Source organism: Myotis nattereri (assembly GCF_964212035.1).
Source record: "Myotis nattereri genome assembly, chromosome: 3".
Classification (NCBI taxonomy): Eukaryota; Metazoa; Chordata; class Mammalia; order Chiroptera; family Vespertilionidae; genus Myotis; species Myotis nattereri.
The window spans coordinates 133452322-133479232 of NC_138077.1; the positions used below are offsets into that span (position 1 = coordinate 133452322).

The following is a 26911-nucleotide window of genomic DNA, read 5'->3' on the forward strand; positions in this document are numbered from 1 at the left end:
GCCCACAACCAAGTTGGAGGCCAAGTGTATTAAGGGGCTACATTGAGTTCCTTGCCTGGAATAGTATAGCTCATGGCGTGTTCACTGGATTTTCTGTTTGTCGCCCTTGAAGCAGTGGTTGGAGATAGGGCAGGCAGAGTTGTAACTGTGAGACTAGATCTGAGTTTTAGAAAGTTGCTCTGACAGAGGTGTGGAAACTAGACTGAAACTGGGAGTGTTTTGAAACCACTTGGAAAGCCATTTCTATAAATAACAAGTGAGGGTCTCCATAAGGGCATGGCCAGTGGATAATTTAACCAATAGTAAGTGGCAAAATTTGGAGTCAGATTTGTATCCTAACTCCTGAATCTGAGGTCGCTTAATCACCTCCCAACCTCCTCCTCAGCCAACCCATTGCTCACATCTGTCTTTTCTTGCTTTCCTGTGTTTCTCCAGAGTTACCAGCTAGACGAGCTCATCTGGGTTTTTGTCCTCCTTCCCCTCAGAGTTGGCAGTCAATGGGTATTTATGAATAGAATATTTAAAAACCCTTTTGGTGGATTCACCTAGCTTCCTAGAAAACACCTTTTCACCCTTATGGGAAAGTAGACATTCTTTTTTCTTTATTCCTTTTTTTTCCCTAGAGATGAAGGGAGAGGGAGAGAGAAATAAAAAACATCAAAGATGAGAGAGAATCATTGATCGGCTGCCTCTGCACACCCCCCACTGGGGATCAGCCTGCAACCTGGGCACGTGCCCTCACAAGGAATCGAACCTTGACCTCCTGGTTCATAGGTCAACACTCAGCCACTGAGCCATGCTGGCCAGAAAGTAGACATTCTATCATGTGCTAGAGTCACACCTCAGAAAGATGACCTTATTGGCCACGTGAGGTCCCAGCTGGGTCTATAGCACCCCCACAGGCAGTCGCTGATCGCCATGGCTGGTCCCCATTTCACAAAGCTAGTAGGTCACATGATACCTAGTACCTGCCTAAGCACCTGGGGGATCAGCCTTCCAATCCCATTCTATTCAGACTCACACTCCCTCGTGTCTTTGAGGGAAGAAAATCATAGTGCCCTATTGATCACAGCTTTGTTTTTTGGTCTTCCTTTGCATAATATTTCTCCTTTCTTGGTCCTCTTGAGGGACTTTGGAACCCTTTGCCTTAAGGAATTTATACATTCTGGTTTCCAACTCTTTTTCCCACCAAACATAAATATCTATGGGCTGCTTTTTATCCCTCAGATCTAATATTCTCAGCTCTGTACCTTTGTTGGAGCCATTGTTAATTAATTTATAGCTTAGGGAGAGGAGAAGACAGGTGGGGCAAAGCATGAGCCATGGAATTACATTTCTGCCTCCTCTGCCCCTGCTTCCTCTAATACCCAATGTAGAATCCCAAGCAGAATTGAGATGCAGTGCGTGTGGTTGCCTGAATGAGGGGCGCCTTGTGAGGTGGGGCACTAGTGCTGCCAGTCAGTCACCTTTTAGTCAACTTTTATATTTGTCACCCAGAGACCATCTACCATGTTCTCCACCTTCCTGTGCTCATGACCATTTGTATTGAACTAAATGGAAAATGGACCCCTTTAGCTGCTCATCCTATATAATAAAAGGTTAATATGCAAATTGACCGAACGGCAGAACAATCAGTCCCTATGACTTGCACTGACCACCAGGAAGCAGGTGCTCAATGTGGAATATGCCCCCTGGTGGTCAGTGCACTCCCACAGGGGGAGCGAAGCTCAGCCAGAAGCCAGGCTCACGGGTGGCAAGTGCAGCAGCCGTGGCAGGAGCCTCTCCCACCTTCACAGGAGCAATAAGGATGTCTGACTGCTGGCTTAGGCTGTCTCAGAGGGCGCAGGCTGGGCTGAGGGACCTTCTCCCCCCGCACCCCTTACCGACCCAGTGCACAAACTTCGTGCACCGTGACTCTAGGGTCTAATAAGATGCTGCATTTTTGTAAATATTTGATTTAATCTTAGTAGTTAAAGGGCTTTTTTTTTTAGTTGATTGAATTCATTGCCTTGAATGTCATAGCTCATAATGTGTTAACTAGATTTTCCATTTGTATCACTGAAGAGTTATGTGAAAAATATAAAGAGCAAAACAGCGCTTTGGAAACAATGGAAGGAAGAAAGTTAATTGAATTTAAATTAGACATAGCAATAATTTAAAGCATAATTGAAAGTGTCAAAGGAGACTATCATGCATTCATATGTCATGAGTAAGATTTTTCTTTTGTGCTGAGACCGGTTTGGCTCAGTGGATAGAGCGTCGGCCTGCGGACTGAGGGGTCCCGGGTTCGATTCCGGTCAAGGGCATGTACCTGGGTTGCGGGCATATCCCCAGTGGGAGGTGTGCAGGAGGCAGCTGGTCGATGGTTCTCTCTCATCGATGTTTCTAACTCTCTATCTCTCTCCCTTCCTCTCTGTAAAAAATCAATAAAATATATTTAAAAAAAAAAAAAAAGATTTTTCTTTTGTATAAAAATATTTTAATGTGAATTCATTGATATATAGTATAACCTCACACTCCATTATTTTTATGAATATCAAACACTTTTGGATGGTAAATGTGTTGAATTTTCTATGTTTTAAAAATCCTTAAATAAAAGATATAAATCCCACTTCCAATTAATCTGAAGAAGAATTATAAAATTCAGCTGTGTGTTTCTGGTCCATTATTCTTGCTGGGCTTCATTCAGAGTCTGTCATGAAAAGGATTCTAAATTGCTTTAGGAGCCTAAGATAGAGTTTATTTAAAAAAAAATAACTACTTTTTTAATGTTATGCGTTTCCTAATTTTCCTACAATGGACTTATATGGGTTCTATTTATGAAGCAAATAATTTTTCATTAAAAATACATTTTATTTGAGTTGGCTCAATTTAAGAGGGAAAATCAAGAATGTCATCACCATTGCTACATGGAAAACTGACCTGCAAAAAAACAAAAACACAAAAAAACAGACTATGGTACTTGTGGCTGCTGAGGGGAGAGAACTCTTTCTAAGTCATCCTTGACCACATCCACCCTGATGTTCATGAATGAGTCGCCAGCCCTGTGATCCCACCTCTTCTCTTTCCCTGAATCTCTCCACGCATGAAGTTTCAAACATTCTGTCCCACACTCAGCCTCTACCAGTCACACTGTGGAGCTCTAAAAGCTAGAATTTCATGCGTTCTCTCTTCTCAGGATCTCTAGCTTCTCCATCAAATTAATCCTTTTACTCCTCCTATGAGACATGTCAGTGGCAAAGAAACTTTCCTTTGCCACTTGGAGGTATGGCTCTTAACCAGAAACACTTGTGGAATGAAATTGATTTTTCAATTTGTGTTTTTATTTTTTCAATTGTAGATATACAGGACCAAAAAAAATTACATTTTAACCATTTTGAAGTGTACAGCTCAGTGGCATTAGGGACATTCTCGTTGCTGTGCCAGTGTCACCACCATTCATCCACAGGGAATAAGGATTCCTACTCCTACCCCATGCTGCTGCCACCATCAGAGAAGTCTGCTGCCCTCAAATGTTTAACTATAAGATGAGAAATGAGACTTCAGTTGCCCTGGAGACCCTTTGTCTCTTAGGAACTGAGTTTTAAGAAGGTTCTGATGCGTGTGTAGACATTAGCCAGAGTGACTGTCTTCTTTCCTCCTTCTCTTTGAACAGCTCTGAGCAGCGGGTCCCCTGCCCCACTTCTTACCACAGCTCCAGTTTGCACTCGGGTGACGGTATCACAAAAGCAGGACCTCTGGGCCTTCCAGAAATAAGACAAGTGCCAACTGTTGTGATTGAATGTGATGACAATAAAGAAAATGTGCCTCATGAATCAGACTACGAAGACTCTTCCTGTCTCTACACAAGGGAAGAGGAGGAGGAGGAGGAAGACGAGGATGACGACAGCTCATTGTACACCAGTGCGTGCATCCAGCTCTTCACTGGGGATGGGGCGGGGCCTTTATAGAAAGAGCGCTGACTAGCTGCCCAACACTGTGGTTCTAACTTGAGGTCTGGTGTCAGCCGGCCCTGGGTCACAGGGCAGCTCGATTAACTTCTTAGGGCCTCAGTGTTTTCATTAGAAAATGAAAGGGTCAGTGTCCTCTGAACATCCCCATAGCTCTGAAAGTTACATCCTGCTGCACCTGCTACCTCTTAGATGGCTCTTCCTTGCTTCAACTGCTTCTTTGGGATGCAGCCCCCTCCCTCAAAAAAAGGGGTAGGAACCCTGAAATTCAATTTGAATCTGCATAATACTCAGATAGACTCACCATTGTGTATGCAGCAAATTCACTTTAAGCAGACCTCAACAAAATTGAGAAGGCCTGAATTGAAATTTCTTACTTAGGGCCTCAAATGTGCTAAGAGAGAAGAGATGAAGAAAGCAAAGTTCAAAATCTGTCATCCTGGCCATGAGTAATCAATACATTTTAGTTAAGTGATTAGAAACTGATATTTGATTAACTTTTTAATAAATGAACTTATAGCAACTTTTCACTGAATATATGCCATGCCTGGCCACGTGCTAAGATTTTTATTCTGTTATCTACATCTTACAACACGCGGTAGCGTGGACACTATTGCTCCATTTTACAGAGAGGGGAAGAAAAGGGAGAGGCCAGTGACCTGCCCAGAGCCTCACATCTACTCAGGGGCCGTGCTAGGGTTGATACCACTGTCTCATTCCAAAGTCCATGCTGTAAAACCAGTGAGGAGGGGAGAGGACTAGCCTACAAGATAAAATCCAGAGGAATCCCCCCAACTTGCTGCTGCCCAGTCTCCTCCTGCTGCTGGTAGGAGTCCTGGTGGCAATGACATGATCAAGGTGATGTCCAGGAGAGGAGCACGAGGGGCGGCCAAAGGCCCAAATGACCCAGGGAGGAAGGAGCAGCTGCTCAGCCCCGGGCACTGTTTCCTGCCCAGAGAAGTGAATGTTTTACAGCAGCGTTTCTCAGCCTCGGCACAGGTGACATTTTGGACCAGATTAGACTTTGTTGTCCTGTGCACTGCGGGATATTTAATAGCATCCCTGGCCTCTGCCCGCTGGATACCAGAAGCGCCTCCCCCAAAACCCAGTTTGACAATCAAAAGTGTCTCTAGACTTTGCCAAGTGTCCCCTGGGGAACAAAATCACCCTGGTTGAGAACCACAGATTTATTCCAGATGGAAGGCAGCCCTGCCCTGGCTGGCTGCTCAGAACTCCTTACATTGAAAGAAAAACTATCCCAGAATGTTGCCTATTTTAATGAACTCACTTCCACTCCCACCCCAAACAGACCTCACTGTCTGCCCAGCTTTATTTTCCTTCATGACCCCGGCTCCACAGTCACTGATCTCCTTTGTCTCCTGTGATGACCTGGTTTATCTGTCACCTCTGAGCTTTCCCACATGCAGACATCCACCAACCTGCTGCCTGGGCGCATCTCACTTGTCCTGCGGGTGCCAGCTCCTCCTGCTCTGTGAAGCTCCCCGTGGTTACTAAAGGTCCCTGTCCTTTGTCCCCTCTTTGCTTCTATTACTAGTCTGTCCCTCCTTTACGGTGTTGTCTGCATACTGGCGGTCCCTGGAGAGCCAAGATCCAATCACAGGCTCCGGTGCCCCTCACATACTCAGCACTGCAAGGCGTACCCAGCATGTTGCTTGCAGGAACTCTATGGAAGGGTCCTTTGGGGCCTTACCCACTCTCAGGTGTGAAGCCACTGTCTTCCTGCCTTTCACCTTGACCCACAGTTGTTCCTGTGGGAGCCCGGGCAGGTGTGTGTCAGCGTTATTGACTCGTTTCCCCTCCTGCAGGCTCCCTGGCCATGAAGGTGTGCCGGAAGGACTCCTTAGCCATCAAACTCAGCAACAGGCCCTCCAAGCGAGAGCTAGAAGAAAAGAACATCCTTCCCAGGCAGACGGACGAAGAGAGGCTGGAGCTGAGGCAGCAGATCGGCACCAAGCTCACCAGGTAGGACAGCAAGACCACCAGCTCTGCAGATTTGGGTAGAAGACGTCAGTCTCCATCCCCAAACCAGTCCCGGGCGTCTCTTGGAGAGCTTACAGCAGAGTCTCCATGGAAAACATTCCATTTCTTCTCAGTCCCTTCCCCTTCACTCATTCAAATCTGGGAAATTTCACTTGAGGTTCAGGGAGAACCTGAGAGGCAGGGTTCCCAGACAAGAACCTCCTGTAGAAAAATCGCCACCATCCCTAGAATTGAGGGCCTGTGTACCATTGGAGTTTGGTTAAGCACAAAGCAATCTAATAAATGCACTTTCTCCTATACTGTGCAACCAGAAGATATCAGTGACTGTTACGGATGCCTCGTCACTGAGCTGTGACTTTTGGGTGATTGCCCTTTGTGTACATTACAGACATGAACATAGAGTGGGTTATATTAACATACTAAACACCCGGATGTATTTGTAATCTAGAGCATGTTCATATGGTATTAGCTTATCTTGTGAAGCACTGATTATTAGCCAGGTATTCTTCTAAACATTTAGCATGCATTAAATCACTTAATCTTTGAGGCTCCCTATGGAATGGACATTTTGTGCCCACTTTACAGATAAGAACACCAGGTATAGAGAACTTTAGTTTCCTGTATGATGTCACATAGACTGGCAGCAGAATGCTCCCTCTCGCGACCATATTGCGCTGCCTCTGTAATAATAGTCATCACGAGCCCCACCTTGTCCCAGGCACTGTGCTAAGTGTTTGGGTGCAACGTGTAGCTATCTCTTAGGTTTCATCCTCCTCTCCCTCTTCCTAGCTGTGCAGCCTTGAGTAACTCGCTTATTCTCTCTGCCTGTGTTTCTGTATTTGTAAAATGTGCAGTTGTAAGAATTAAGCAATATAAGCAAAGCATTTAAAATAGTCCCTGGCCCATAGTAAACATTCAGTTATCTGTTATGTCATTTTCTTCTCCCCACAACCCCATCGGTAGCTTTCATTATCACCTTCACCAGGACAACTGAGGCAGCTGGTACCCGAAGAGGTTACAGAGGCACAGATGCCATCCACCGGGGCTGCTGGGGTTCTTCCCTCCCACCTGATTTATTTTCTTACTTAAGGACAGTTTCCCATCATTAACTTGGTTTCCTCCTGGAGGATGTTGTTTCAGTCTTACAGAGCTGTATAACATAGTTAACACTGATGGATGATTTGTCCTTGAATTCTGCAGTCTTTAGAATCATGGAATGAAAATATCTACCCACCTACTCCCTGCCGCCTTCCCCATTGGTCAGTGAACATGGTGCACATCCACCAGCTGGCCATCCAATCTCTCTTCATTCCTCAGTGATAGTTACTCCCAGCCCTCTGGAGGGCCGGTGCCATTGTTGCAGAGCCTAATTATTAAACATCCTTCCTTCTGTTGACCTGAACTCTCTATCCATGCATCTACCACTCATGGATCTTCTTCTCTTTTCTGAAGCTACTCAAAGCTTCATACCTCTTGACAGGCATGTATTAGGGAACTGGAGACAATGGTCTGGCCTCCCAAGTCTCCTCGCCTCGGCTGCAGGTGGCCAGGTTTCTCTCTGAAGGTGGGTGGGGTGGGTGGATACAGTGCTTGGCTGCTTCCTGACCAGCCTTTCAGTTTTATACGTAATATAAATAGGGCTGCTTTGTGTGTGTGGCGGGGGGGGGGGGGGGGGGGGCGGTGAGGAGTGCAGAAAAAAGAGAAGGAGCATGTCCTTGATCTCAGCCCTACTTCTCATAGTTCAGTTCCACCACTTGAGTGTGGACAGCCTTTATGTGCTCGGGGGTCTCATTTCCCCAGCTTTGCTGCAGTGCCTTTTATTCCCCCCAAAGTGATATTTAATCCACATGACTCCATTTTATTTATTTGAAATCCCATTTACCACCACCCCTAAAAATTTCATCATTTAAAAATTAGACCTGGAACCCTAGTCTGTTTGGCTCAGTTGATAGAGCATCTGCCTGCAGACTGAAAGGCCCCGGGTTCAATTTTGGTCAAGGGCACATGCCTCGGTCGCGGGCTCCTCCCCAGACCAAACCCTGGTTGGGGCACGTGCAGGAGGCAACCAAATGATGTGTTTCACTCATCAATATTTCTCTCTGTCTTTCCCTCTCTTTTCCACTCTCTCTAAAAATCAATGGAAAAATATCCTCAGGAGAGGATTAAAAACGAAAAAATTAGACATGGAGCCACGCTTCTCAAAGTTGACAGGGCGACCTGTCAGGGTGACCCCTCGATCAGCAAGGGCAGAGCTCTGGCCCTTCGCCACATCCCAGCTTGGGACACTGATTGGTTGAAGAAGCGAAATCCCCCAGAGGATGGAGCTTGGGACCACGGGGAACGGGGTTTCAGGTACTAGAGGGAAGTGTGATGCATGAAGAAGTAATGCTTTTGTTTCTGAAACATCACAGAAGCTGAATCTCTCTGTAAGTCACCAGGACTACTTATTTTAAATTTTGATTGATTGATTGATTGATGTTTAAGAGAGAGAGATTGAGGAAGGGAGGGAGAGAGACAGATAGGCAGACATTGATATGTTGTTCCACTTATTCATGCATTCATTGGTTGCTTCTTGTGTGTGCCCTGACCAGGGATCAAAGCCACAACCTTGGCTTATTGAGATGGCTCTAACCAACTGAGCTACCTCTACCCAGCCAGGCAGGACTACTTATTTTAAAAGAAAGGAACCAAGACTCTGAATCATTACTGGCTCGTGGTTACTCCACAACCAGTGCTCTCAGGCCTCCTGTAGGGGAGTAGCCAGCTGTTCAGGCCCAGCTTCTCTCCAGCTGTGCTCCTCTCCCTCAGCCCCCTCCAGTACCCTCTGTAATGTTTAGATCAGACAGAGGGAGAAAAGGCATGGGAAGAAAAGGAAAGCAGAAGGTGTCTTGAAGTAGATGTGTAGGAATATGTCATCTAAATTAAGCTCAGGAGTAAATGAGGATCCAGACACTCTGCCTCCCTGACACACTTGTTCCCCTAAAATATTTCTTCACTGTTGGTATCACCCACCCACTCGGGGGTGAACTGTTACCATCTTTTGGCAGGCACGACTCAGCACCTTTGTCAGCACCTTTCCAGGTTTTGGAAAGAATGTTTCTCCTTGCCATGTCCTTTTTCTAGATGAGACATAGCCAGTGATTGAAGATACTTAATGTGAGCTACTTGGAGCTACTTACTTTTCTAGGGCAGCTCTAACAGACTACCACAGACTGAATGGCTTACAAAACAAGAATGTATTGTCTCGTAGCTCTGAAGGCTGGAAGTCTGAGATCAAGCTGTTGTCAGGGCTGGTTCCTTCTGAGGCTGTGAGGGAGAATCTGTCCCAGCCTCTCTCCTGCTGCTGGTGGCTTGCTGGTCATGGTTGGTGTCCCTTGGCTTATCGATGCAACACCCCAGTCTCTGCCTTCATCTTACTTCTCCCTCCGCGTGTGACCCACTCTGATAGGACACCAGTCAGATTGGATCAGGGCCCACCGTAATGACGTGTTTTAACTTCATTACTTCTGTAAAGATCCTCTCTCCAAACAAGGTCACATTCTGAGGTACGGGGGATTAGGACTTTCACATATGAATTTGGGGGGCCACAATTTAACTCATAGCATTTGGGGAAGTATAATGTACCTAGAACAGGGCCTTCAAACTCAAATGCATGCCAGGGCAAAATAGATGTTGAACATAAGCAAAGCAGACAGTTCTAAGATTGTTGATAGGGAATGTTGAGAACTAGGGCGAGGTGGAAAGTTCACCCTTTATCTATGGGGCCTGGCATTATTCACCTTCAGCCCCTGTTGTTTTGTAGAAATGAAGGGCCAGTTTGTCATATTTTCTGAAGAAAAATCTGGATTTTTTAAAATGAAAATTCCAAAATGTTTAAACATTGTGCAGAACCATCAGAATATATTTATGGATTACATTCAACCCAAGGACTGCACCTCAGCCTGGGCCCGTAGTTTTAACTTCTGACCTGGAAGCCATGTATTAGAGTATAAAGTTTGTGTGAGTGCCCTACATAGTTAGGTGAGATGAGACAGACTATTATTATGTGTACAGTGAATGTAAATGTGTGAATGAGCATGTGTGCCTCTGTAGTAAATTGAAATTAACATCTTGTAGTATCTAAATTAATTTGAACATAGTTATGGATTGATCACTACAGCAACATGCCATAGTCCTAAAAAGAATTTGAGTCCCAACTCTCTCTGTTTCAGGGATTTAGTCAGATGGTTTGCAGAATGTTTATAAATTACTCTGCTGAAGAATACATTAGGTTAGGTGAAGAAGTTGGTGGAAATATCAATATATGTAACTGCTTTCATTTCCTTACTGCCCATGAGTCTGGGAATCAGATGGATTTGGGATTAAAGCCCTTGGTGATTGTTGATAGTTTGAATCTATATGTAAGGCATCAAAACCAGCATTAAACACCATGTGATAGATCAGATGTAGGCCCTCTTTTGGGGAGTATCAAACCTACCTTCTCTCTTCCCTACTGCTCAGTGCCATCACTTAAAAAGCTGCTGTCTTTCTGATGGCAGGAGGGTGGTGGATGAGATGGGAAAGTGGACAAATAATAGCCTGATCATCCCATGAAACCTAACATGGTATTCCTCCTTATTTACTAGTAGTAATGAATAATATGCTAGGAAGAAAGCATATTCTAAATATGTATTTTATGTTCCCAAGGAGTTCACACTGTAGTCACTACAGGCAGTTATAAAATAATTTGTAAAGAGGATTTTGTGCTACTTTAAATTATAATACAATGATCAAGGGAGAACATTGAAATCCATTTTTATGCTCCTAGCACAGGTAATAAAATACAGTAATGCTGACTTCTCACTGTAGCTGGCTTACCGTTTGTAGTTTGGAAAAATCGGTGCTAAGTCTGACACCCCAGAGCTTCATTCCAAAGTGGCAAATGGTGTCTCCCCTGAAAATCGACCTATGCTAAGTGTGCTCTAGCCTCTCCCAGGCTAGGTCATTTCTTCTGCTACAAAAGCACTTTCTAAAAATAGGAATAACAATCAAAGACACTATGAATTCAATCCAACTTTGACTGACTGGTGCACCGTGGGCATTCGTTACAGAATCACTTGAAGAAAGAAGGGAAAAGAATAGACATGGGTGAAGTTTGGAGTAGACCTGGCCCTTCATCCTCCTCATCCTCATCCTCATCACTTTGGCTCACAGAACCTCACAGAGCGGCTCAGGGGGAAATGTAAGGAGGGCACTTGGATCTGCTCATCCTCACACCCGCAGAGCCTGGGTGGGAAGGGCTCAGAGTGTGTGCTTTTCCTGTGGATTCTGAGACCTCCCATTAACGAAACTGAAATTGGAGACTCGTCTCCAAGCTGAGACCAAGGATGGAACAAGTGAAGTCAGGGCGACATATGACTTGAATGTAGTTATTGAGTCCTGCAGCGTTTGCATAACAAACACACCAGCTGTTCAGGTAGCTCGGCTGCTCTCGGATCATTTGACATCTCCCAGTACCTCGCTGCACAAAATAGTCATTTCTCTCTAAAAGCCCTTTAGAAATGCTGACATCTTCTGAAAGGTGCTGACTTGAGTGAAGACCACAGCACTGCCTGTCTGAGAGAAAGTTAAGGACGGCCACACACTGGTTGTTTGTTGGGTGTGTTTTCTAAATGAAAGATGAGAAAGCTGTCCCGGTAAGGTTTGAGTGAAGCCATGGAGAGGAGGTGGAATAAACCTTCAACACCACATGAGCTGAGGGCATTGAGGCTGAGCCACGCCCACCACAGGGACCCACAGCCACGGGACATGCCTCAGAGCCTTGCAGAGACATGCGTAGCCTCTTGCCCTCTCACCCCAGCTTCCAGCTGTTAGGAAATGCAGTAAAGACTGAGCTCTTGGCATCCTGTTACTAAGACGGATTCTGAGCCTGACAGTGTGCACACGGGAGGCGTCACAGTGTGCAAACCCCGCACTGGATGTCAGGGAGCAAAGCCACATCTTGTCAGGACTTCCAGAGCTCTGCGTTTGTGACTTGCAGCTGCCTGGTGCATCTTTCAGTGATATAGTAAGTGTGGAGGACAAAAGAGCCGCTTTTTACACAGCAGGAACCGAATCGATTCAGTGTTTAAAACTTGCAAAGGGGTGTGTGTGTGTGTGTGTGTGTGTGTGTGTGTGTGTGTGTGTGTTTAAGTGCCATCATAAGTGGGTAGGGAGTCTTATTTTGTTTTCTATTTCATAGCTTTTGTAAATGGCTGATTATCCCAGCAGCATTTCAAAATTGAGGTGCAGAGGGTGGAGAGGGTATTACTATACTCAACTACAAACTAAGTAAGTAGGCAAATCCTCCAGGCTTCTCTCTGGCCACATTTTAAGAGGTTCCACTTGATCTGGAATAGTTAAAGAGAGCCCTTTAGTTTTCCTGGTCATTGTTGGAGTAATCTGCAGTGATTTTCTTGTTTGTTGTTCACCTTAGCACCTGGCGGAAAGAAAGGCCCTGTTTCTTGGATTACTTGGCTAAGTAAAAGAAAAGTCAGCCTGTCTGTGTTTAAAGATGATCACTGACATAATATTATCTAAGACATTAGAGCCCTTTGCTGTTGACAGTATGTTCTCCCACCCGTGCCTCATCTGATGAACTTCACCACAGCCCTGCAAAGTGGCTGCTATTGGGAATCCCATTTTGTAGGTGGGGAAACTGAACTAATGATCTTAGAGATGAGTGGTATCGATGTAAAAAAGAAAATATAATTTTTATTTGTCAAAAATAAATGAATAAAAATTTAAATTTAAAAATAAACTGGCTGGAGGAAGGAGGCAGCCATGGCAGTTGGAATGCAGAGACTCACGGTTAATCTGAGAAGCACTGGAGTGTCGGGGTGGTCTGTGTTGGGGCCACTACACTACATGCCCATGATCTGCATCAATGAATGAATTGTTCCCAGGGTCCAGTTTAGTAAAGCAACTCATGGAAATTAAAACAATCCCAATGAGAGAAAAATGAGACCTAAAATAAACTTTGCTTCTCTTTAAAGGAAAAAATAGCTAAAGTACAACTGGGAGATCCCAAAGAGAATGGTGGGCCTTGAGCTAAATGAGTTTTTTTTCGATGAGTTTAAAGTTAGCTTTCCAGGGAAACAGTTACTAAGGAAGATCAGGGGACTCCAGCTTCAACAAATTGAGCCTATTGAGATGTATTGATTAATAATCTGCTGTGTGCACAACCCTGTACGAGGTGTCATTTAGAAGGTAAGGTGAACTCATCATTAAGTCTGGGATGCCAATGGCAAGCAAGTTCTGTTGGGAAAGTGTAGGCCCTTTGGAGCACATTCTTTTGTTGGTTTGAATGTATTGTAGACTATTTTTCGTTCTACTTTTTTTTCCCTTAAAATGTTCCCAAATGGCCCTAGCTGGTTTGGCTCAGTGGATAGAGCGTCAGCCTATGGACTGAAGGGTCCCGGGTTGAATTCTAGTAAAGGGCACATGCCCAGGTTGCAGGCTCAATCCCCAGTAGGGGGCGTGCAGGAAGCAGCTGATCAATGATTCTCATTGATGTTTTTATCACTCTCTCCCTCCTCTCCCTTCCTGTCTGAAGTTAATAAAAATATTTTTTAAATGTTCCCAAATGCATGGAAGTGGAACTGGGTTCTGGATAAGTTGAACATTAAATAATCTAAACACTTGATTCAGAGTTTATTCTCTCTTATGTCTACACATTAATGTTAACTACTGCCTACTGCGAGTTCTCAGAGCACTTTCTTGCAATATATTATTTTCTTTCCAACAATCTTTTGATCCTCTCTTTAGGTAAAACAGTCCTGAGGACCCCTCATTTCCATCATACTTTATCCATGAAAGGATTTCTCAAAGCCATTTGTGAACTTATCAGAGAGCAATGAATAAACTGGGAGTTAAACCATCCTAGGAAGCATCCAAATATTTTTCAAACTTTGGTTGAAAGGAAATGTTGTTGCATGGAATACTACCTCAAATCTGGTCTAATGCTTTCAAATTGGCTTATTAAGAGATCCCCCCGCACCTCACCCCCACTATGGGCTTTGTGCCTATATCTCAAGGAGACTTTTGTGAGTCTCTTCACCCACTTCACAAGTGCATCTTCTGGACCCAAAAATGTAATATAATTAGAGCACTTTAGAACTTCAATGAACACTCACCATCATTGCCTCTAACACCTTTAATTTAATAAATAAGGAAACAGGCCAAAAGGCATGAAGCTGCTAGCCAAGTGACATAACTATCTGGCTACACTAGGATTAAAAATGTGTCCCCTGCCCCCCGCCAGTGCTAGAAATTAACATCCTTCCAGAAAAGGAGAAATGCACCCACTTCTTCTGGAGGAACAGGTCAGTTATTAGTTAGAAAGCACAACAAGTTATATATCTAGGTTGATTTTCTCAATTCACACCTGAAAGAAAAACAAATGACTGAAAGCAAAAGTTTTTAATTAAATCTGTAAGAAACATGTTTCTTACTCAACAGTCCCATGAGAAAGGAAACCTTGACTTCTCTCATGGTTCTTTCATGGGCACTGTTTCCTCCTCCATCCCACTTAAGCTAAGAGAACATTTAAATTAAATGTCCAAGCAAGAGGTGTTTCCCCATCTTCATAGTTAATAGCTCCTGACAGCTGAGAAAGTCTCATTAGTAATTTCTAAAACTGAGCAGGTACTTCAGAAGATTCTTTAGCTGGAGCCTCAGCTTGAAGTTGCCCTATTCTATTATTCAGATTTAGATCAGTGAAGCTCTAATCATTTATACGTAAGAAGATTTCTTTGTTCGTATTTCAGTGGTGATGTTCGCAGCGTGATTTCCATGGTTGCAGCACTCTTTCTCCCTCGCCCACCAAAGCTGGCTTCGGGTTTACTCATATGTGATTTTTCTGCAGCTCCTATATAGAGCTTGCACACCATCCTGAATATATAACTAGCACAACTGGTTTATAACAGAAATTTCTAATGCAATTGTTTTTCATCTTTGTTTACTGGCAAAATACCTCAAATCTCATGCAAAATGCTAAACAAGTAATTCATTTTATTTATCTCCATTACGTTCTTTTCCTTCTTCTTGGTTAGAGTGCAAAGATTTTTATAATGGCCACAAAAATTGCATATATGCTAACTAAGTAGTCATTTTTAGACAGGATATAAACAGGAAAAATCATCCAGAGATACAAAGCCTGGAAAATTGCTTTTCTCTCTGATTCTCAGGCAATTCTTTTGAAATATAAGTGAATATGCTTCTATTTTAAGAAGTTGATCATGAAAATTTTATGTTCTGTGCCCTTGAATCATTAAAACAATAGTTCTTTAATAGCAGCCTTGTTAGTTCCTTTGGGAAAAAATAGGCAGACAGATAAATAGTGGTGCTGACAGTAATCGGTGTATTGAACCATTTTACCTGCCTGAAATCCAATCCTCCTTTTGACTGTTATGATTTCCCCTTGTTTTGCTCATCTTTATGTTGTAACTTATCAAGCTCTCTCTTAAAAGATGCTAAGACAGGTAATTGCATCTTCCTGCATATTAGAATGATACTATGTAGGAACTGCCCTCCCCGAATTTGATTGAACCAGTGGATCCGCCTCCTGCACATTTCACCCCAAGAAGCCCTGTCCCTATCCCCCGCAAGGAATGCCCTCAGCATCCTCTTGGTAAATGGCATGGCTCTGCCTTTGTATTCCTGGAAGTTGAGTGGGCGCCTTCTGCCTGGAGCCTGCCCTGTCAGTACAGCCCATCCTTGGTGCACCTCCCCTGCCCAGCCAGGCTCTCCATCGCGATTCCCTGTCACATTGCCCCTCTCCTCAGAGTCCTTAACTAACAGAGCCATTGGGGCCATAGCCTGTGGAATCTGATTCTCACCTCATGGTCAACAAATAGTGCACCAGGATATGCCCGGGCTTCTCCCACGAAGGAGCTGTAAATTCACATCACATTGTCTAGGCAAAAATAAAATAAGCCTTTTTAAAAAGAGCCTATATATAATGTCAGGTTTAGACTACCTAAGAAATTAATTTAAATTTGTCTTAAATTTACAGCACATGTTACAGGATATCTGGTTACTAATTTATGAATAACAGAATGCTGAGGTATGTAAAAATATATGAAACATTTTCTAAAACATCAAACATTTCTATGAAAGTTTACAAACTTCCTATTGGACATGCCAACTTGATGTAAGGGAGACATTCTGATCTCCTTAATGTATGTCAGTCATCCTCATGTGAAGTTGACGGCAGAGCCCTAAGTCAATCCTTGTAAGGCTAATGACTAGATGAGGCAATGAATCCTAGTAAGAGAAGCATGCTTCTAGCTGCCATGCGTGAAGCAACTCACAGCTGCAGCAAAACCCTGCAGAGCCACCAAAACTAATCCTCGTGTGGCCAAAGCATGAGCAAGGCCAGAAGGCCAGAAGCCAGAGTGGAGAATGAGAGTTCAGCATAGGAAGGGTTGGTGTGAAAAACAAACAAATAAGAATGCTTAGCAATTATCAAAATAGTGTGCAAAAAAATTTAAATTAAAAAAAAAAAGTAGTGTGCCAGCTACTAGTAAGAAAAGCTCATGCATGAGAGACATGACAGCTTCCCTAAGTTTCATTCATTGTGATGATGATGGAGTTCCAGGAAGAGGATAAGCTGTTAGGCCTTCCTTCCTTTATTGCCACCCACAGTCTGTGAATCAGACTGTACAATGATTAAAGACTTGCATTCGTGTTGTCAGTCACCATTGTTCTTTGTGGCCTTTGTCTAGTGCTCATATTTTTTGCCTAATGTGTCGTAGGACCCAGCACATTACATCCTGCTTATGGGGTTAAAACTACACAGCACGTGACTAATTAATCACCCCTTCCACTGTGCATTGAGGCACCAAAATAATGCACGTTGAGTAAGCTGTGGCAGTTCTGTGATTCCACTGCAATGGTTGGTGTTTCAAGGACACTTTTCAGGCACTGGTGACACTTTGTGGCAGGAGCTGGCAAGCTACAGGCTGAGAGCCAAACCCAGCCTGCTGCCTGTCTGTGTAAATAAAGCTTTATTGGAACACAGACAAGCTGATTCATTTCTGTGTTGTCTGTAGCTACTTTCGCCCTATAGTGGTGGAGTGGAGACCATATGCCCTCAAACCTACAGTACTTCCTGTGGGACACTCTGAAGAAGAGATGGTGTAGTCAAGGGTTCGGACTGGGGACAGTTGGAGAAGGTGGCCTTGAGCTCACAGCACTGGCAGAGGAGTCATTCAGGAAGTGCATATGCTTAAAGCATCTCCATTAGAGGGGTAAATTAAGTTTATCTACATAAATAGTGTTTTTTATGCTAATTTCTCTAATCATCAAAACAATTTCACTTTTACTTATTAGTCCAGATGGGAAGCACCGTGTTGCTTTACCATGTATACCAGGCACAGTCCCATGTCTTAAACCTGACTTGTTACCTGAGGAGTTAGAAAGCCATTTCAGGGACAACCAGGTGGCGTTGCAGGCAGTGCAGCTCAGCCGTTGGCAGCCGCTACGGGCCTGATGCTGCAGGCACATGAGAGAGGGAACACGTTTCCAAAGTGGATTTTTCCTCGAGAAAGGAAGGCCACACACCATAAACATCAACAACAGTGACGAATGTCTTCTTGTTTCAGCTGCAGAAGCTGCACTCCAGGCCCCACGGGAAAAGGTATGGGCTAGAGAGAGGGACCGCCGCGACAAGAGTCCAATGCTTACATGTGACTTCTTGGGCACAGGACAGGCCTAATCTCAAAGCTCAACCTCAGGGCAGGGGATGCAGGTGACACCTAAGCTGAGTGTCACATAGATGTCAGACTGTGGTGACGAGACTGACAAAGCCTCCACACAACACTTACTGCATGAAGAAAAGCATGTATTTATACTCACACTCCCAATGTCGGCAGTGTCTGTCTTCTAATAGAGGAGAGAGCGCTATAGTGGCCGTCACTAGCCCTGGCCCTGGCTTCTCCCGGGAGCGCCGGCCTGGCTGAGAAGGTGGCTTTCAGGGCTCTGAGTGGCCCCGTCTGCCATGTGACATTCTGCTTGCAGACAAGCTCAGCCTCACAGTGACCTCTTGGGAAAGCCGTGCGGAGGTGGGTGGCCAGCCTCAGGCGCTCCTGGGAGGAGGAGGAGGAGGCGGCTCCTGATCCTGAGGGGACTGCTGTGCAGTCAGCCCTTTCCCTCAGGACAGCGCTGGGTGTGCATTTGACACCTCAGGCTTGGTTTCCCTGGTGCTTCCTGTGAGGGGCGTTGCAGTCTCAGCCCAGGGCTGCTAATGGATTCTGTCCAGGCTGTCCCCGCTCCTCCTGTGGGGTGTTCCGTCTTGGCCAGAGTGTCTGTGGTCTCTGACCTCCCTCTGGCCACACTGACCACACTGCACATGCAGGAGGGTGTGTGTGTGTGTGTGTGTGTGTGTGTGTGTGTGTGTGATATGTATGAGTGTGCTGTGTATCTTTTGTGACAAGAATGTGAGGAAATTTAAGAAAACTATAAAGACTAATATTCATCAGGCTGGAAGCTAACAATCCCCAGTTAGATTTGTGCTATAAATTCACGGTCCTTTTGGGGGAACATATTTGAGGGGAGACAGTGTCTTCTCGCAGGGGATCTCCCACTGTGTTGGATGGATAAGGCCAAGAAATGAGCGAGGAGTCCTATAAAATCAGCGGAAAGTCTGCTTGAAGCCCCGTGTCAGTCGCCGTTTCGGTCCTTGCTCCTCTTTCCCGTTCCCATGTGAGCAGGTCCTTTCCTGGACAAACAAACCCATCCCGTCTTCAGAACTCCATGTTTCCTGACCTTTTTAGAATTAACAGAAAGAGTTTCAAAGAATGCAAAGATGCAAATCCAGATTGGTGAGACATTCCCAAAATCCATCATGCTGCCAGAACCTCCCCCAAAAGGTCTGAGTGGGGGAGTCTGTTCTTGTTGTTACGCCACATATATAGAAAAACGTAGTTCTGAGAGATGCCAGGCGTGGGAAAGCATGTCGGGTTTAATGAGAATAACTACCCTATACCACTCCTTTGGGCTCTAAGACTGCTGGTTTAAAAATGAAGCTTTGTATTTAAAATTGTAGAGTGATGGATCAGGAGGCAGTAGGGGACAAGAGACGTTTGATAAAGAACTAGAGAAAGCTTTGAAAAAGAATTTGACCAAATTCTCCACTCATGCATCTGGGACTCTGGTGTTTTTGTGTTTCCAGGTTTCTAAACAGTTTGGGGTCTCATCTGCATGTGAGTTGTGATTTTTTCCAGAAGTAGGAGAGCAGTAGAGGTCTTGGGAAGCAGCTGGAGAAAAGAACTACAGCCCCGTTGACTACAGGGCAAAGGAGGCTGGGGATTCCTGCCCGCTGCCCCTGCGCTCTGCCTCAGCTTCCACCCTCTTACCCTCCTTGGGAAGTGCCCCAGGGCGAGACTGGCCCTTTGGGAGTGAATGTAAAAAAGGAATGGGCTGCACCACATTCTGGGGCTCCTGGAGGTGTCAGGGTGTCAGGGCAGGAAGGAAAGGAGACATCCAGGGGCCCTACTTCCTACTTTCCATCCCTTGCCTTCTTTGCAAGTAACCAAGGGCTGAATATGTTGTTTATGGCAAACCCACAAAGCAGAGGCATCAGGGAAATCTGGAACCACCGTATTTTGTGAATGAATGAGTGGATGAATAAATTAAATGTATCCTCTATCACATCTTTGTGTTGTCTGAGCTGTGCACACCCACATAACCATGATACTGTCCTCCACAGCCACTCAGCAGTGACCCCAGAGCGCTCTCCCTTCATTTGAATCACTGTTTGTCCTTGCCCTGAGACCTGTGTTCATCAGAAGCAATATTCTTTAAAGAAGTAGCATACACAGTACATACAGGGATACCTAGGTAAGGCTCAAGTTAAGAAAGACTATCTGGATGCCCACGTGGACCAGAAGTTCCTGCATGAGCCTGAATCAGATCTTTCGCTGAGATTCAGACAGCTGTGGGCATGTTTGCTGAGCATGTCCTGGGTCCACCAAAGGGCTGCTTTCTTGTGGGAGGTCAGCCCCATTGACATGGACATCTGTGCCCTCGTGTGGAGCAGGCATCACTTAGCGGTAAGGTGACCAGGTATCCTCACATGGCTTTTCCAGCAGTGAAGGCAGGAGACCTCACTAAAGGGGCCAACACATACAAGGGGGGAAATGGCCAATGACACTTGGTAACAGCAGGACTTGCTTTGGTGACATGTTAAAAATCAAGTGGGGACTCCCAGAAATAATTGGAATAATTTTCCAAGATTGGAGATTATATGTTTGTGTGACACAGAGAATAATGTATGTAAGTCATCTGAATATTTTTCTTGACTTACTCTTCTTGGTTGGCACCTGGTACCCAGTTTGATCCTCTACCTCTAAAGAGAAAAGGTACAAAGATAATCCAATTAGAATGTCATCTGTCACTCTTGATCAGCAAGGTTGATATGTTTAAGTGACTATTAAAGCAAGTGTCTCCTTCTCCTCTGGTTTTCCTCAGTGTCTCAAATCTGAATAGCTTCACAAAAACTTCATCAAAGATTTTCCCCACAATGATCTTCCCATCCATCAAGGAAACAGAGGGTTCACTCATTATGATAACTTGAGGAGAAGTTATTCACAATAGGACTATTTACAAAGATGTGGGCAGGCTAAAGAAGCCTCTCCAACACAGAGCTTCCGACAATGTTTGTCAAACAACCGGAGTTGACAAGTGATAGGAATCTGTTTCTCAGTGTGACTCATGTATATTACTATTAATTATATCTTTCATTAGAATCAAGAAAGCAATAGACTGGGACTCTCTTTCTATATAAAGAAGTTACAGGTATATGGGAACCCAGCTGGCATGCCTCAGTGGTTGAGTGTTGACCTATAAGCCAGGAGGTCACGGTTCAATTCCCAGTCAGAGCGCATGCTGAGTTGTGGGCTTGAGACCCTGGTGTGGGGCATGCAGGGGCAGCCAATCAATGATTCTCTCTCATCATTGGTGTTTCTGTCTCTCTTCCCTCTCCTTTCCTCTCTGAAATCAATAAAAATCTTTAAAAAAAAGAAATGTGGAAGATTCTCAGATGCAAAGGTTAAGAAAGGAGATAAGTTCTGAACCAAGAAAGACCTACCTGTTAGCTCCCCAAGGCCAGTAGGCTAACACATTTCTAACTCCACAAATTTTAATTACATATATCATATTTATCTTTTTAATTCCCACCTACCTGGCACCTTATCTGGAAAATATTCAGCACATATATCTTGAATCACATTGAAGCAAAATAAATACTAAATAAATGTTATACCTATTTGTCTAAGTTATAGCTCCTAGCTCCTTCCAGATCTTTTTATTTCCATAAGATAGAAAATAAATCTCAAGTCTTCCTCTTGTGTGGAAACCAATACCTTGCCTGCTTCATTTCTCTCCTAACTTCAGTGAAGTTAATGACTGAACCCCTTTCAGGTTGTACAGAATATCTTCAAAACCTCACATGCTCTCTAAGCTTACCTATTGCCTCTACTATAGCCCACTCAGCCATGGAAGCAGCCTCCTCCACCTTTCTATAGTACCATCCAGAGTCCTTGTTCTCACACTTTAATGTGCATGCAAATATCCTGGAGGTTCCTATGTGGTGTCTCCTGTGTTAAAACAACACAGACAGCCCAGCCAGTGTGACTCAGTGGTTGAGTGTCAACCTATGAACCAGGAGGTCATGGTTTGATTCCAGTCAGGGCACAAGCCCCAGTTTCAGGCTCGATCCCAAGTAGGGGGCATGCTGGAGGCATCCGATCTATGTTGATGTTTCTATCTCTCTCCCTCTGCCTTCCCCTCTCTCTAAAAATCAATAAAAAACACATTCTAAAACACACACACACACACACACACACACACACACACAGCTTCACTCCCAGAGTTTCTGATTCCATAGGTCTGGAGTCCAAGAATTTGCATAGTTAATGAGTTTCCAGAGGATTCAATGCTGCTGGTCCAGGGACCACACTGAAGCACTGAGTTAAAGGAGTGCCTCACAGTTCTGAATGCAATTCAAATTACCTGGGAAGCTGTGCAAATTGTTTATCAGTAACTGAGCTCTGCCCTATTATAGTCTGATTTAATTGGTTAAGAGTGTGGCCCAGCCAGTGGTATTGTTAAAGGTAATACAGGTTATTCTAATATGCTACAGGGTCAAGAACACTCACTCAGAAACCATGGAAATGACAGAGATTAGGAAAATAGACAAAATGCTACAGGACCGAGGATGAGTGTGAAGTTATAACTGAAGGATGGTGTTTGTTCCCACCAGACTAGTGAAGCATGGAATTAGGACGGTACTAATGCACTGGTTCTGACACAGTTTCAGTCTTTGGCCTTGACCTCTTACCAGATCGTACTAAACTTGTTGAAGGCCAATAGAAGGTTATTAAAAAAATGCTTTGTGCTCCTAAGGAGAATGTTAACTTTTACAATGGAAACACAGTAGAGCTATCTATTAGGAGATGGAAAGAAAGAAAGAAAGAAAGAAAGAAAGAAAGAAAGAAAGAAAGAAAGAAAGAAAGAAAGAAAGAAAGAAGGGAGGGAGGGAGGGAGGGAGGGAGGGAGGGAGGGAGGGAGGGAGGGAGGGAGGGAGGAAGGGAGAGAGAGAGAGAGAGAGAGAGAGAGAGAGAGAGAGAGAAAGGAAGGAAGGAAGGAAGGAAGGAAGGAAGGAAGGGAGGGAGGGAGGGAGGGAGGGAGGGAGGGAGGGAGGGAGGAAAGAAAGAAAGAAAGAAGAAGAAAGAAAGAAAGAAAGAAAGAAAGAAAGAAAGAAAGAAAGAAAGGAGGGAAGAAGGAAGGAAGGGGGAGAGAGAGAGAGAGAGAGAGAGAGAGAAAGAAAGGAAGGAAGGAAGGAAGGAAGGGAGGGAGGGAGGGAGGGAGGGAGGGAGGGAGGGAGGAAAGAAAGAAAGAAAGAAAGAAAGAAAGAAAGAAAGAAAGAAAGAAGGGAAGGAGGAAGGAAGGGAGAGAGAGAGAGAGAGAGAGAAAGGAAGGAAGGAAGGAAGGAAGGGAGGGAGGAAAGAAAGGAAGAAAGGAAGGAGGAAAGAAAGAAAGAAAGAAAGAAAGAAAGAAAGAAAGAAAGAAAGGAAGGAAGAAAGAGAGAGAGAGAGGAAGGAAGGAAGGAAGGAAGGAAGGAAGGAAGAAAGAAAGAAAGAAAGAAAGAAAGAAAGAAAGAAAGAAAGAGAGAGAGAGAGGAAGGAAGGAAGGAAGGAAGGAAGGAAGGAAGGAAGGAAGGAAGGAAGGAAGAGATGGACAGCATCATGAATGTGTATGTACAGAAGGATGGATGGACAGACTCATGCAGATTAAGCTAAAGGTGATCAAATTGGCTTGGTCTCTTTAAAGTAGTACCTAGAATAGTGGACATTTTCTTAATTCCCACATTCTTTAACTTTTTTAAAAAAAAATTTCTTTATTGATATCAGAGAGGAAGGGAGAGGGGAGAGAGAGAAACATCGATGAGAGAGAAACTTTGATAGGCTGCCTCTGGCACAACCCCACTGGGGATCGAGCCCGAAACCCAGGCATGTGCCCTTGGCCGGAATCGAACCAGGGACCCCCCAGTCCGCAGGCTGACGCTATCCACAGAGCCAAGCTGGCCAGGGCACATGCCTTATCTTGTGATATCACATTGTCTGCACATTTGTTTTGATTGATTCTTATGTAAAGATGGCCTTAGTGAAATGAGTATGTTCTTTGTTTAACTTCAGTAACTATCTTAATTTATATTGTAACTCAGATACTCTTTCAAAGTGTGATCTTCCTGGGTGCTAATATTATGTCTCATAACCCTAACAACACTGAACATATTCACTATGCGGGCTCTCAGTTCATACTGTTGGGTCTTTTCAATGGTTTTGATGCCTAGCAACACTCAGTCCCAAACTGATTTCAATATTACTTCAATGTTTTCCCTGGTTATTACCTTATGATACCTTATCTCATACCTTATTAGAGTATATTAATTATATTATTTTATAACACCATAGGGGCCTTACACTGGGGCCATAGCCTCCAGGAATTAAATCCAAAAACACTTCTCTCTTGAGGTTAAGAGACTTTTCTCAAGTTACTAACAGTAATATTTTATGCTTTATATTTATTTTTAAAGGGGTCTTCCACATCTCATTCTCAGTCAGTCCTCTCAGCACTCCTAGGCACCGTTATGGCCATTTGTCACGTGGTGACACTGGGTGCAGAGAGGGAAAGCCAGGTAATGTACCCAAGTGACCTTCTGGTTAATGGTGAAGGCGGGCCAGGAGGCAGGGCTCTGGATCCCAATTCATTTCCCCTCTGAGCTCTTTCCTATGCTATAGGCAGGCTATGTGTTAGCAGTTCAAGGAGAATGATGCGGGAACGAATTGAACATTACTGACTGAAGTGCTGTGTAGGCAGCGGGAATAGCACCAGGTGTCTGACTGGTGGGGTCAAAACCAAACCAGTACTGAAGGAAAGTATTCAAAGCCAAGGCCCAAACTGTAAGAGAACGTTTGTTAAATCACAGAGGTAGAAGTAATTTCTACAAGAAATGGGCTTAGGAAACAAGTTAAAGAGGTAAAGGAAGGGCCCTGGGAGTTGCAAGTGAGGAAGCTAATGGTAATGTTCCTGGGGCCGGGAGGGGGCGGGGCGGCAGGAAAGGGAAGGGCAAGGCATGCTCCGGGATGGAGAGTGTTCTGGGCACTAGGTCCTGAGGGTTTTAAAGAGGATGGGAGATTTTAGGGGAGCTCCCAGGGGAAGATCTTAATAGAATATTCAGCAGCTTTCCAGGTGTGTCATTTCTGGGTCGTGGTCTCCACTGGTTGACTAGCACCAGGGCAGGGGGTCATTATTCAGTGCAGCTGGCCCTGAGTACAGCTGTGGCTGGTTTTGTTACTTGTCTGGTCCTGGAGCTGAAATACAACTGAGGCCTAGATGTTATCTCTAGGGAGGAAAGATCAGGGGGTCCAAACCTTATGACCAGCGATATGCTTGGGGAGGAAAGGCCACCCTGAGGGCGAGGTCCCCCACCCCCACCCCTCACCCCCGGCACCTGGGGCTTTCCACCCTTGTGACCTTCTGTACCTGGCCCATCGTCCTTGCTCTGCTCATGTCTGTCTAGTTGCCTTCCACAGTACCTGGAAGGAGTTGGGGATAGAGGAACAGTTTTAAGAGTTGTGCTCCCTGGTTTACAGAGAGAAGAGGTGGGAAGGATAGTAACTGAGGTATAAAAGCAAAGCTGCTCTTCAGCCTGCCCAGAGGAACCTCTCTGGGGGCAGGGACACCTTCATGCCCTGGCTTCTGGTCATACCCAGGGGCACAACTCTTGGGTTATAAGGAATATTAAGTTATTTAACTATCAAACATCTCTTGAGCCCTTCTTGGTGCCAGGTGCTGTGTTACGTCTGTAAACACAGAGATAAATAAGGCATCATTTTTGCCTTCGGGGCATTCGCGGTCTGGTGGAGATCTTCGTGTAAATGTGTATTATCAGCATGATGGATGAGGCCATGATCAAGATGGGAACACAGCAGGCGAGATGCTGGTCTGTCAGGTAAGAGCCAGAAGGGGGCATGGCAGCTTCCCTAATACACGGGTGTGCGTGACAGGGTTATCTTTATCTCAAGGAGAATAAGAAAGTGAAGGTGAACAAAGCATGTTACACAGCGCTTCGGGGCATGGTAAGGAGGCCATTTAAACTTGACTCAGTGCCATGTCAAGCCGCTGAAGGTTGTTAGCAGAGAAATGAAACATCTAGCTATGGCCTTCCCTTCCCCCATCCTCCTCCTCTGCCCTTTCTTGGCACCAAAGTTCTAGGGAGTCTGAGAGACTGGCCATCAATTCCCTTCTCCACTGCGCAGAGGTGGAAAGGCCGAGGCTCAGAGAGGAGCACCAGCCTGTCTGGGGGCCACGCCTGTAGAGTAGTGGACTCACCTGGGTCCCTGGCATGCATACAGAGCCTGACGCTTGAGTCATCCTGAATGAGGGCACCTCTGGGGCTCCCATTATCTGTGAAACCTGACGAGCAGGAAATAAAGAGGTGGGAAAAGAGGATGGGAGGCCCTTGAAAACCTTGGGAAGAAAAAGGTTGAAGAAGTAGCTATTAGTCAAAGGTGTCATGATAAAGGTCAAGTAAAATGGGGGGCCCCCACAGAGGCCACAGGATTTGGCAGTTAACTCATCAATGACCTTCACAAGAACTGGTTCAGTAGAGCAAAGTTTCTCCCCCTCAGCACTGCTGAAGCCCCGGACCGGGTCATTCTTTGTTGTAGGAGCTGTTCTGTGCATCATAGGATACTGGGCAGCATCGGTGGCCCTAACCCACTGCATGCCAGTAGCGTCCTCCACAGTGATGACAACCCAGTATGTCTCCAGAAGTTGCCAAACGTACCTCAGGATCGGGGGTGGCAAAATCGTCCCCAGTTGAGAACCAGTGTGGTACAGTGGTTACAGAAGCCACATTGCAATGGGTCTTTTGAGAGGCCTGGCAGCCAGGAGCAGGGGGAGATGGAGTTTACTGGAGGAGGAGGTAGGGTTAGGGGAATGGTGTTGTTTTATCTGTTTCAAATGAGAACACACGTGTTTGCCCTAGGGCAGTGGTCGGCAAACCGCGGCTCACGAGCCACATGCAGCTCTTTGGCCCCTTGAGTGTGGCTCTTCCACAAAATACCATGTGCGGGTACGCACGTACAGTGCGAAGTTGACTTAAAACTTTAAGTAAAGTTTATTAAGTTAATTTTAGGGAACGTTGTGGAGTGAAAGAAGAAGTAGTGTCGAGGATTGAGAAAGGTATGTTGAGATGGTTTGGACATATAGAGAGGATGAATGAAAGGAGATGAAACAAGTATACAAGACGAGTGTGGATGGGAGAGTTGGAAGGGGTCGACCTCAGCGAATGTACCTCAATCAGGTTGAGGACATTTTTAGCAAAGGCCAGCTTAGGAGTACTCTAATTAAGTTAATAACAATGTACCTAC

The 26911-nt window shown here is 44.9% G+C and overlaps 1 protein-coding gene across 7 annotated transcripts in view; it reads left to right on the forward strand.

Moving 5' to 3' along the window:
- The window catches only part of PHACTR1 (phosphatase and actin regulator 1), a 507187-nt gene that overhangs the window by 455135 nt on the left and 25141 nt on the right, over positions 1-26911 (forward strand). For all 7 annotated transcript variants that reach the window (XM_081085614.1, XM_081085612.1, XM_081085613.1 and 4 more), the window contains 2 exons: positions 3656-3903; positions 5777-5933. In XM_081085614.1, the coding sequence (XP_080941740.1) occupies positions 3656-3903; positions 5777-5933 (405 nt within the window). The remainder of the gene's footprint in view (positions 1-3655; positions 3904-5776; positions 5934-26911) is intronic.